An 11,708-nucleotide genomic window follows, 5' to 3' on the forward strand; every position below is an offset into this window, starting at 1 on the left:
CCCTTGAAACGGTACTGTTAATTGAGAGCGAGAACATTAGTAGTCTTAGGAACCTTTTGGAGTTACAAATCTAGGATTGACGCCCATAGTGTATGTGATATACTCTGTGCATGGACAATATATATGTGACTCGTTCTAGTAAAGTATAAACTATCCTAGCGTGTTGTAGTTGGATCTTGTATAGACCATAATTGTGAAAGCACATCCCTCGAATTTCCTTATCTCATCTGTTTCCAACAATTCAATAAACCCCCCTCTCACCTGGCGAGATTACCGGCACTCCAAACCTCTGCAAGCAATCACGAGCAAGACCACGAGAAATAAGACAATGAATAACAGTTTCTGTCTCAAAGTTGCACACCGGGCATATCTCTGAAACCTCCATCTGGCGCTGTCGCAATCGATCCCTTGTTGGAAGGAAATTTCTACATGCCTTGCATCAGTGGCGGATCCAGGATCCGAAAACGGAGGGGGCAGAATATATAGTAGTAGCTTTATTTAGTGCGGACATGGCTATTTTTTTCGTTGTTCGGGGCGACGCCGGAGGCAAACAGAGGGGGCGAATATGGTAATTTTACCTCCCGATAAGGGGAAATTAGTCGCACGGAGGGGGCGACCGCCCCCTCCTGCCCCCTAGATCCGCCACTGCCTTGCATAAAAAGATCTTCACTTTAGGTGGAACTTTAAATTTCCAAAGTCTACTCCACACCATCGAGTTTGTATCCACTTCAAAGGAGCCTTCACACAAAAACTTATACGCTGAGCGTACAGAGAAAGATCCATTTAGCTCCGGACACAAAATAATGCACCCTCTCTAGAGCTCTGGGCCAGTGGGATGCTCAACAACTGCTTTGCTTCTTCTCAATTAAACACAGTTCTCACCACTACTTCATTACACACATGTGCCCCCTCAAAGAACAACTCCGACACTTTAGCATCATGCAATCGATCATCTCTACAAGTGATTGGATGGAGTTTATCGGCCCTCGGCCACCAATTTTCCTCATAAATGGGCGTTTCTCTTTCATCGAAAAGCCAGCCTTCAAGCGATCTTTGGCTGCCACTAACCTACTCCAAAACAAACTTTGATTACCCACCTTTCCAGCATCAAGAATCCCATGTCGAGGAAAATATTGAGCTTTAAGAGTCCGTCCAAGTAACGAGTCAGGATTCTCAATCAATCTCCACGACTTTTTTCCCATAATCGAGATATTAAATTTCAACTTTCGAAAACCCATACCTCCTTTACATTTTGACTCACAAAGTCTATCCAAAGCAGCCCAATGAATTTTTTTTCTTATTCTCTGTATCTCCTAGATATGCCCACGGTTTCGGAACTGGCAGTTACAGTTCAGAACCGTCAGTTTCGGTTTTAGAAATTGTCGAACCGGAATCGAACCGCGAGGGTGTTTCGCGGTTATGGTTCATGTTCCAAAACCACCTGTTACGATTTCAGTTCGGAACCGCCGGGTTTTTTCGGTTCCGTCTCAGTTTCACGATTTTTCGCGGTTCTGGTCTGGAACCGCCCGGAACCCTGCGGATCCAACACAGTTTTGGTTCCAAAATTTTGAAACTTGAACCGAACCACGGTTCCAAAAGTAACGGTTTCAGTTACTGTTTTGTGGTTAATCGTTCGAACCGTAAACCTTGGTCATCTCTAGTATCACCTTGCTAGTAACCATTTAGCATTTTTCCAAGGTTCATCACAAATGTCTTCTGACAGTAAGAACATATTCATTCCAATAGATAGATTGGGCATGCGCCACATTTTTAATAAGTGAAGAGTGAACTATTTGTAATGGTTGGATTTTAATATAGACAAGTGGGTTAATTTAACACATCAAAAGAATTAGAAAATGAGGAAAGTCAAAAAACTAACACGGGCTAAAAGATAATACGACCTCTGTTCATAAAAAATAAACAAAGTTGTAGATGATACAAATTTTAATTTGCAATAGATAAAATAAGAAAGTGAGAAAAAATAGTGAAAATAGCGTTAGTGGATTGTGGGGTCCACGATATTAGTGATATCGATAGTGTTTAAAACTTTTCATTTTTTGAATTGGTCTAATTTTGGTGGATAACCAAAAATAGTAAATTTTTTTTTATGAAAGCGTAATACATCAATATTAAGTATAGTCAGGATAAATATTACTCCTTCCGTCCCATAAAAGTATTTACTCTTTCATTTTTAATCCGTCTTATAAGAATATACACTTTTTAATTTTGGAAATTCTTTTCTCTCTAATGAGGTGATCAATTAACAATACTTCAATTATTTTTTTTTCTCTCTCTTTTACTTTATCAATTGTTTTTATAATGTGCATATTCTTATAGGATAGAATGAGTATTATTATATTTCCTCCATCCTTAATATGTGCCACACTTTAGTCCGGTTTGAATTTTAAATTATATAATAGAAAATGAGTTGAAAAAATGAATGATATGTGAGTCCTATTTTATATATTAATTTTGTTACTAATAAAAAATTAGTAAAATTTCAGGTTTATTACCAAAAGAATTAAAAACAAAATTTGACCCTGTTACACAGACTAAAGTTAAAAAATTGAGACAATGAATGGAGGGACAAAATATTTCCAAGGCAAAATCATCTTCATCCCAGCCTGCACGTATTCAGCATATTCCCCTAAATTTCAAAACCCTAGCTAGGGTAATACTATCTCTCTCCAATTTGTTTGCTTCTTTATTAGGAAATCCTATTGCTGTTCATACTGACTCATATTTGTTAAATGAAGATGCTTTAAAATTATTGTCAACATTGGAGTGATGCAGCTGAGGTTTAGGGTTCAATCGCATTGATCAGATAAATTTCCTCCTATTCTATAAAGTAAAGGAAAAAGTATTAATTGAGCCATCCATTTACGAGGCCAGAGTTGAATCTGCAAATTACACTTGGCGATTTGGCAATTCCAATCATGGCGGACGAGAATTCAGATAATCGGCAGCAAGAAGATTCTGCCGTCGGAGATGGCGGTGATAAATGCGGTAATGTCGACGACACTAACACTGCAAGTAGCTCAAATTCAGCAATGGCAGATGGTTTGTCTCGGTTGATTTCATCTGTCATGACTGCCTTCGATTCCCGAGCTGAAGCCACTGGCCGGAGCCAAGATCAACTCGCCTTCGCACTCGATCGTCTCACCGGAGGTGTGCTTCTTAAAATTAGTGTTTTAAATTGTTCAATTGATGAGGATTTTCATCTTTTTGCGTTAATCAGTGATTTAAATTGTGCAATTGAATACTCGTCTACTTCAAATCATAAAGCTTTGATCATTAATGGCGTTTCTCTTTGGCATTGATGGTAAAGCAAATGTGTTAGGATTGGATTTCTTAGTGTGAATGAAATGGTGTTACTAATTGTAAAATGAAATTGATGGACATGCTTGTTGGGGAAACTGTCTCTGCATCTTAGTTATTGGTATACCGAATTCAGAACACATATTTTGGTTGCTCGACCGTTGAGCTACAATAAAGTACTAATTTTGTTTAGTTGAAATTGCACACCCTCAATGTTCAGTTATGCCCCCTTATTATTCTCAATGCTTTCAGAGCTTGACAAATTGCTAGAGGATGCTCCATCACCGTTTATTATGCAGCACGCAGCTAGGATTTCTGGTGTTAGGAAAAGGGTTAAATCATTGAATAGTGTTTTGAAGTCCATTCAAAGGAGAATTGACAATATGGATCGGATGCTGTCCGCTGGATTAGCTCATGGTATGATATTGTTTCTTCACCTTTTTTTTTTGTTTCTATATGCTTCATTTTCCTCGTCTCAACAACACTTCCATCACTTGGATGTACATCTATCATTATGTTAATTTGTTACCAAACCAAACCGAAAGTTCTTACTGATTTTATGTGAAGGTTTACTTATTCTGGTGGTGGAGGTGGGTTGATAGATGGATGATTAATAGGGTAAAGGGATGTATTAAGGCTGAGAAATTTGACTGATCTTTTGTTCACTGTTCTAAAAAGTCAGTATTGTTTTTCGGTTTCTTGTACGTTTCTCCTGCTACTTTCCTTGTGGAGAAACAATCCGTTACCAAAATATATTCCAATTTTCTTATGAATTGTGAGTAGGTGCAGAAACAATGGCGGGTGAAAGCAGTGAGCAGCAGCATGCTCAATAAGGCATCACTTGAAAGCAGTGGCAGGAATTTACATCTCACTTCTTGTAGTTTAGTTATTGATGGAAACAACCAATTGAGAAACTAGAATACATGCTGATGACTGCTGCCTATGAGCAATCGTTTTAATCTCTTTTGGGGATATTTTTTTGTTGGTTTGCCTAAGTATTTTTTATTTCATCTTGTACGGTGCCACACTCATAAAGTTACTAATTCGATATGGTTGTTCAACAATACTGCCCTCACAACCCCATTAGTGTATGCTTCTCTCTCTGAAAAGTTTTCTTATCATCTTCCTTTAAATTGCAGCGTTGCTAATAATTGCATAAAAGTATGGCAACTCTTCCAAGTTGAAATTCATTCTCCTATAGTTGTTGCCATTTTAATAAGTAGTAGTATTACTGTTAAGAATTTCACTGAAAAACGAAAAGTATAATAAAATAGAGTACATGAGATCTGGTTGGAAATGAAGGTGATGATGATATAGTATGATAAGATTGGTAACTTAGTTGGAGGGAGACAAAAGCTGGGCAGATTCTTCATCTAATAATTTGGCCCTCTTTTTCAGCATTCCCAGTCAGTGAGGTCTCTGTTTCTCTTCTTTACATGTTTAAATGCCACTCCCACCACTACCACCCTTTTTTCTCTTTTCTCAATCACACCAATAAACAATCTTTTTTGTTACTCATATACTATCTACTTTACTCACTAACCACACTACTACCTCCAGTTTTTTCACAAACCCAAAATGTCATAGAGGGATGTGCATTTCTTGAAAGAAACTAGTATAGTTGCATATCCCAGCAAGGATACTGACACAAAACAATTAATTAATGGAGTACCTATTTTAAACATTCGAAATTTCAGATACCATTGATTTTAATCATAATGATGGTGATATAGGCTCCTTCCTTCCCCACCACAACCACATCATCATATTTCATTACCTCTTAATTCAAATTTATGTATTTGAAAAAAATGAGAAAGATGGGAGAAATAAGCAATGACCAAAGTGAAAAACTAAAGACAATTCCATCCCACAAGAAAGAGACAAAGGAATGAAAAGCAAAAGGTGCATCTGCGTAAAGAGCAAAAGGTAAACTTGATATGTAGTATAAATATATGCCTATTCTTTTACAGTCATAAATATAGTCATTTTCTGTCTTTTTTGGCAACGTGGGCTCCTGCTTGAATAATTGAGTGTTGAATTCTTGCAGAATGCAGCCTCTCTCCGCCGCCACTCCCAACTTCTCCACCACCTTTGCCAACCGGTACTCACTCTTTCTTCCTCTCTTTGCCAAAAATAATACTTCTTTTATATATGTTGTTGGTATGATTTGTTAGTGATGCTTGGCTGTATTTATACTGTATCTGTGCAGCATTTTCTCTGATGTTGCTGGAGACATCACAATTATTGTTGATGGAGAATCCTTTCTACTGCATAAGGTAACAATCTACTCCCTCCGTCCTCTAAAAATAGGAACTTTTGAAATGGCACGGGTTTAACGCAAAATTTGGAAAGTAAGAGAGAGATAGAAAGAAAAGTGTGTTAGTGGAAAATGAGTCCACCTCATTAGAGAGGAAGAAATTTCCTTAAACAGGAACTTTCTATTTTTAGGGGACGGATTAAAAAGGAAAGAGTTTCTAATTTTAAGGGATGAAGGGAATATTTATTTTCCACTGCTCAATCATCAGTACAAGGAGAGTGATTTGGCTTGTGTTTGCTTTGTTTAAGTTCCCCCTTGTTGCTCGAAGTGGAAAGATCCGCAAGCTGGTTGCCGATGCCAAGACGTCCAAGCTAGAACTCACCAACTTCCCCGGAGGCCCTGAAATGTTTGAACTTGCAGCCAAGTTTTGTTACTGCATGAATTTTGTAATCACCATTGCAAATGTAGCCCCCCTGCGCTGCGCTGCTGAGTACTTGGAGATGACAGAAGATTATCAAGACGAAAACCTCGTTGAGCGCACACAGACGTATCTCACCCAAGTTGTATGTCCAAGTCTTGAAAATTCAGTGCAAGTTCTATCTGCTTGTGAGAAGCTTCTACCTCTTGCTGAAGAGGTAGGGATCCCGGATATATGCATTGCTGCCATTGCCATGAATGCTTGCAAGGAGCAGCTGGTTTCGCGTTTAGATTGTGATAGTGGATCGTTGGAGTGGTGGGCTGATGATATCTCGGGGTTAGGTATCAGTTTTTATCGTAGGGTTGTGATTTCCATGCGACAGAGTGGTGTTAGGACGGATAGTATAGTTGCCTCTCTGATGCATTATGCTGAGACATGGTTGAAGGGTATAGGGAAGCATCAGATATGGAATCCGGCAAGAACTAGTTTGATTGAGAGCGGGCAGAGGAGTATTCTCGAAACGCTTGTAACTCTGTTACCTATGGAGAAAAACTCTTGCATTCCGTTGAACTTTTTGTTTGGGATGACGAGGGTGGCCATCATGGTGGAGGCCACATTAAGTTGCCGGGTTGAGCTGGAGAGGAGGATCGCGTACAGATTAGAGATGGCTTTGCTGGATGATCTGCTTATACCGTCGCTTCAAACAGGGGACTCCTTGTTTGATGTTGATACTATTCATCGCATTCTTGTTCAGTTCTTGCATCGGATTGAGGAGGAGGAGGAAGAATGTGGGTACGAATCGGAGGAGATGGGGCATGGGTGCCTGCTGAAAGTTGCGAGGCTTGTTGATGCATATTTAGCTGAGATTGCTCCTGACCCTTATTTGAGGCTTGACAAATTTATTGCTATGATCGAGGTGCTGCCTGATTATGCTCGTGTCATCGATGATGGAATTTATAGGTCCATTGACATCTACTTAAAGGTAATCAAATCCTCCTATTACATTTTATTACACTAGTAACATGATATGATATGATATGATATGATACGATATGATATAGTTGTGTTTGTTAATTAGTCACATCCGATGCTGAGTGAGCACGAGTGCAACAAGTTATGCAAGCTGATCGACTGCCAGAAACTGTCCCAAGAAGGTTGCAACCACGCTGCCCAGAACGAGAGGCTCCCGGTGCATTTGGTGGTGAGGGTTTTATACTTTGAGCAGGTGCGGATGAAGAGTGCTCTGTGTGGAGAGGGGCAGAAGATGAGCTGCAGCGGGGTGGGCAGCGCTGCCATGTCCCCACGAGACACATATGCTTCGCTGAGGAGGGAGAATCGGGAGTTGAAACTGGAGATATCGAGAATGAGGGTGAGGCTAAGTGATCTGGAGAAAGAGCAGGTGGTGATGAAGGAGGGGATGATAGACAAGTGTAGGCAGGGTAATAGTGTGTTAACCTCCATTTCTAGAGGGATTGCTATACTTAAACAGCACAAGCTCAAACCAAGGAGAAGTAAGAGATGAATGCAAACAATATTATTTATTCATGTAATGTAAAATTAAGGGATATAATACATGGGATTAGGAAGCTTGAAGGTGCGGTTGCCTGTATACTCCCCTTGAAGATCACTCCACTGATCTCCCACATTCCCCCATATTCTGAACCCCTCTTCTGCAAGCTGCTTCCTTATCGTAGACTTGTATGCGATCGCGCTTTGCCCCTTATACGCACCACTCCTACATAAATCATCGTCATTAACAACATCGTCATCACCTTCTCTTGCGTTAGTTAGTTAGTTAGTTGATACAAACAGAATGTAATTGGTTGAACTGAAAAGTAGTGGTAGTACTCCCTCCGTCCCACTATAGCCGACTCATTTATTTTTTTAGCTAAAATTACTTTTCTCTCTCTTCATCTTTTTACCTTTTTCCTTTCCACTTTATTATCTTTTTACATAACTCATTTAAAACAATTTTTCTTAAATCTCGTGCTGAAAAGAAACGCAATTACTACATAGGGACGGAGGGAGTAGTATTTATGCATACCTTAGAATGAGACGATGGTAGGCGAAGAAGCCCTGGCCGTGGAGATTGCGAATGGTGGCTTGGCCGAGTGTCTCTTCATCCCTCCCAGTAACGAGGAACACCTTGAATCCTTTGGCGATCAATTTGACGAACAACCTGTTGGCAATGAAATAAAAATAAATATAACAGCCTTATATCACTAATTGATTTTAGGATGTGATGTTTCTATCATGACCTGAGCACATCAGGGATCGCAGAGCACCTGGCGCTCAACGCCCATGCCTTGAAGCCAACAGGATCGAACGGCTCACACCTACATAACATTCCCGGATTACTCAATGAATAGTGGAAGTGAAGTGATGCGACGCGGGTGAGACTCAACACTCACCCATAGCGCTTCCCACTGTAGTAGAAGAGGTTGGAAATGCAGGTATCATCCACATCGAGGATCCAAGCGTCAAGGCCGTCGCTGGAGAGGTCGATGGAGTCAATGTAGGCGCAGATGGTGTCGACGATGAGGTTGACATCGCGCTGGTATTGGCCGCGCACCATGTAGGCCTCCACGTGCGCGGAGCACTCGGGAGGGACCGTGCGCCACGCCCGTATGTTGTTGGCCTCCACGCCCAGCCTCCAGCTCAGGCAGTTGTCCCACGCCTCGTCCGTGTCGCTCCGCCACCACGTGCTCGCCGCCTTCGAGCTCGACCATATCGCTACGAACACCAACACTATCGCTTCTCTCATTCTCTGCATGCTCCATCCAAATCCAACCATTTTACTACTAATATTTTACCAATATTAATTAATTAAATACACATCAACACAAACATTAATTATTCTATTTATACAAGTACCATGAAGAATATTGGGTTGGCACGGCAGGACAAGTCAATGGAGGAACTCTTTCTCTTCTCTTCCTCTTTTCTTCCAAGAAATTAACACCAAATCTAGTGATGGATATATAGGAAAGAATTGGATACCTTTTGGTGCACGTCCACGTGGCTCACCAAGCCAATTAATTAGCATTGTTGGTCAACTCTGAATTGGATTTATAAAAGTCCTAGTGTCACCAATCAAAATGGAGAATTCTAGAAATTATCAACTCCACTTTCTAATATTTATGTAGTACCAAGAAAAGAATCTAATTAGTCCAATTCAAATTCTATAAAAAACACAGTTCCAAATAAATTAAATCTCCACTCACATTGAATTTTTAATAAACAAAGTCACCGAAATTAGAGAGCACCTAAAATATTCTCCATTTGTTTAATGTAACAAGATGATGTGGAATGAAAACGAAAGATACCAAACAAGCCCTATATATCCAAACAAAAATTCACATGAGAGGTTGAATTTTCCACAGATTTTTTATTATTTTTTTCTAAGAAGAAGCAAGCTGGAAAGTTCAATATAGATAATGAATAGTGAAAAGTAATAGTGATTTGACAAAAAAATGGATGTGATGAGGTGTAACATGAGGGAGTGGCATTGGCGTCATAATGCATGATATATCAAAGCACGTAGAGAGAGTAGTGGAAAGTTGAGGCAAATACAACCCAGTCTTTCTTCATACCCCCAAATCCATATCGTGATTTCTTGTACCCTATTTCAATAACATCTGCAATTGAGTGACACCAACCACTCTGTAAAGAAGTTTTGATTTTAGGATATGAATTTTATCATAAATAATTCAGATGATCAACTTTTTTTTATTTATTCCGATTAAGATGATCACTATTCGATTAAATATGAAATAAACTATTCGATTAAATATGAAATAAATAGGGGAATGAATATATGATTAATTAAAATAAAATTTGATCAACCTAATTAAATGCCTAATAAACTTCGTTACCCCTGTTGGAGATATAACACCGCAAAAAAAATCGTCAAATAGTGGCAGAAATATATGTCAATATATCTTTAATTTCCACTGGTAAAATAATTTAACAGCGGATTAGTGGCAGAAATGAATCACAACAATTTTTTGTCAGTAAATATGAGTGGCAGATAATATTCCGCTACTAAATTTTTACCGGGAGATTAGCCATGGAAAATAATTTGGCACAGAAATTCCGCCACTAAGAAATGGAAATAGTGACAGATTAGTAGCATTTATTTCCGCCACTAATAGTGGTGGATATGTTTCCAACACTACATTTGGATAGTCTCTAGTGGCCTAATAGTGTGCGCCACTATTTCCGTCAGTAAACTGTCACTATATTGACTCCTATTTTTGTGGCAGAACAAATCCGCCACTAAAAATTTCAACATATTATAATTTTTTTATTTATTATTTACCCACACTACTACGATAATATTTTCAATATTTTTCATAGAAAAAATAACAATAGATAGCCATACATAACTTCAAAGTTTTATAATATCAAATTCTTAAAAGTTAGTGCAAATTCTAAAAGTTATGAGCATTAGAGAAATTCTTAAAAACTAAGTGTAAATTTTAAAAGTTTAGAGCATTAGTGAAATTCTAAAAAACTTACTTTGTTACAAAATAAACCTTCATGTTTCTGCAGAATGCTCATCGGGTCGAGCGGGTGGGACTGTTGTTGGCTCATCAACTGCCCTGGGCCATAATCTCTTGCATCCTTGTCATATCCTCGCTCACGCTCTTCTTGAGACTTTGTTGCATCTCACTCTTCCATTTGGCATCACGATGTTGCTGATTGCTAGTCGATGCATCATTCCTAGATTGACTCCCCAAGAGAATTTGTTCGAGGACTCTAGCTCCAAGCATCTGCTTCTTCTTGGCAAGGTGACATCCATGACATCATTGGCAAAAATATCATTCAGATGGGCTCCCTCACCTTGTCTAGCCGCAATGTCTTTAACCATGGGTTCCCTCACCTTGTCTAGCCGCAATGTCTTTAACCTTGGCCTGTTAAATGAACATATTGATAAATATTGTATGAATAATAATTTGAAGAGAAATGTTATGCTAAGCAACCACTGTTGGCGCCTTGTTAGATTGTTTTATTGACAATGTTCTTTTATCTCTCTCCCTTTCTTGATTCGCAACTATGAGATTTTTTATAGGACAAAGTTGAGGGAAATTGTGAGGACATTGAATTCAAACTCAATGCTCATAGATTCAAAATTTGAAGAGTGGAAACTTTGGGGATAAGTCCGGTGCTCGGCTGTCAAAACTCAAATTTTTGAGTAGATTAGTTTGTGGAGGCATCCTTTTGACAAAGAAACAAGAGGTGGTGATTGGTGATGCCGTTTTCCTCAGAAAAAGAAAAAAAATTGAATAGTTTCTGTTCTTTGGAGAAAGAATGACACTTGTGGTTTCTAAACTGATTAAAACAATCATAATTGGGCAAAATGAAGAGCCAAGAAAATTATGTGGAGTTGTAAAGGAATGGTGGAGAGTTTCTCGAGATCATATTTGAATATGTGTATAAACTTAGCATATCATATTTGATTAGCTTAACATTTGAAATCTCATAATTTGAATATGTATAAACTTATAAATAAACTTACATCAATGTCTGCAGCCTTCTTGGATGTATATTTTCCATTCTTGCAATGTAGTGTCAAATATGATTCATACATACAATCACTAATGGAGATCCCTTTATCTTGTGGCTATAATGAATTGATAAAACAATTATCAAATTATAATAAAATAAACATTAATATATACTTCATCCGTCCTATTAGAAATGAAATATTTT

At 38.6% G+C, this 11,708-nt stretch overlaps 3 protein-coding genes across 9 annotated transcripts; 2 read left to right on the top strand and 1 right to left on the bottom strand.

Moving 5' to 3' along the window:
• The first annotated feature begins 2,580 nt into the window (after nt 1-2,580).
• On the top strand, nt 2,581-4,382 carry LOC125194875. Of its 4 annotated transcripts, none has more exons than XM_048093093.1 (4): nt 2,581-2,671; nt 2,757-3,168; nt 3,571-3,735; nt 4,102-4,382. In XM_048093093.1, exons 2-4 carry the CDS (start codon nt 2,937-2,939, stop codon nt 4,149-4,151), a joined length of 447 nt encoding a protein of 148 aa, XP_047949050.1. In that variant the 5' UTR covers nt 2,581-2,671; nt 2,757-2,936; the 3' UTR covers nt 4,152-4,382. The 4 variants fall into 4 exon arrangements, with proteins under 4 accessions (XP_047949050.1, XP_047949051.1, XP_047949049.1 ...); XM_048093094.1 differs by having other exon boundaries at nt 2,602-2,671; nt 2,893-3,168; XM_048093092.1 differs by lacking the exon at nt 2,581-2,671 and having other exon boundaries at nt 2,679-3,168.
• Nucleotides 4,383-4,879: 497 nt separating this feature from the next.
• LOC125194873 (BTB/POZ domain-containing protein At3g08570-like) lies at nt 4,880-7,586 on the top strand. Of its 2 annotated transcripts, none has more exons than XM_048093088.1 (5): nt 4,880-5,244; nt 5,366-5,419; nt 5,528-5,594; nt 5,884-6,975; nt 7,055-7,222. In XM_048093088.1, the coding sequence occupies exons 1-5, from the start codon at nt 5,207-5,209 to the stop codon at nt 7,085-7,087; spliced, it is 1,284 nt and encodes a 427-aa protein (XP_047949045.1). In that variant the 5' UTR covers nt 4,880-5,206; the 3' UTR covers nt 7,088-7,222. The 2 variants fall into 2 exon arrangements, with proteins under 2 accessions (XP_047949045.1, XP_047949043.1); XM_048093086.1 differs by having other exon boundaries at nt 4,914-5,244; nt 7,072-7,586.
• Nucleotides 7,513-9,006, bottom strand: LOC125194874 (acid phosphatase 1). Of its 3 annotated transcripts, none has more exons than XM_048093091.1 (5): nt 8,868-9,006; nt 8,405-8,760; nt 8,252-8,329; nt 8,038-8,172; nt 7,513-7,728 (listed from the first exon to the last, which is right to left on the bottom strand). In XM_048093091.1, the coding sequence occupies exons 1-5, from the start codon at nt 8,868-8,870 to the stop codon at nt 7,551-7,553; spliced, it is 750 nt and encodes a 249-aa protein (XP_047949048.1). In that variant the 5' UTR covers nt 8,871-9,006; the 3' UTR covers nt 7,513-7,550. The 3 variants fall into 3 exon arrangements, with proteins under 3 accessions (XP_047949048.1, XP_047949047.1, XP_047949046.1); XM_048093090.1 differs by having other exon boundaries at nt 8,405-8,767; nt 8,868-9,004; XM_048093089.1 differs by having other exon boundaries at nt 8,405-8,794; nt 8,868-8,936.
• Nucleotides 9,007-11,708: the final 2,702 nt, after the last annotated feature.

Source organism: Salvia hispanica, chromosome 6 (assembly GCF_023119035.1).
Source record: "Salvia hispanica cultivar TCC Black 2014 chromosome 6, UniMelb_Shisp_WGS_1.0, whole genome shotgun sequence".
Taxonomy (NCBI): Eukaryota; Viridiplantae; Streptophyta; class Magnoliopsida; order Lamiales; family Lamiaceae; genus Salvia; species Salvia hispanica.

Bases quoted from the DNA above. Each gene is read 5' to 3' on its own strand.
- LOC125194875 (XM_048093093.1), top strand. From the start codon at position 2,937: ATGGCGGACGAGAATTCAGATAATCGGCAGCAAGAAGATTCTGCCGTC. The intron at 3,169-3,570 runs GTGTGCTTCTTA...CAATGCTTTCAG, and splicing joins ACTCGATCGTCTCACCGGAG to AGCTTGACAAATTGCTAGAG. The intron at 3,736-4,101 runs GTATGATATTGT...AATTGTGAGTAG, and splicing joins GTCCGCTGGATTAGCTCATG to GTGCAGAAACAATGGCGGGT.
- LOC125194873 (XM_048093086.1), top strand. From the start codon at position 5,207: ATGAAAAGCAAAAGGTGCATCTGCGTAAAGAGCAAAAG. The intron at 5,420-5,527 runs GTACTCACTCTT...GTATCTGTGCAG, and splicing joins TCCACCACCTTTGCCAACCG to CATTTTCTCTGATGTTGCTG. The intron at 5,595-5,883 runs GTAACAATCTAC...GCTTTGTTTAAG, and splicing joins AATCCTTTCTACTGCATAAG to TTCCCCCTTGTTGCTCGAAG.
- LOC125194874 (XM_048093089.1), bottom strand. From the start codon at position 8,787: ATGGTTGGATTTGGATGGAGCATGCAGAGAATGAGAGAAGCGATAGTG. The intron at 8,173-8,251 runs GTCATGATAGAA...CATTGCCAACAG, and splicing joins GCGATCCCTGATGTGCTCAG to GTTGTTCGTCAAATTGATCG. The intron at 7,729-8,037 runs GTATGCATAAAT...TGATTTATGTAG, and splicing joins TACCATCGTCTCATTCTAAG to GAGTGGTGCGTATAAGGGGC.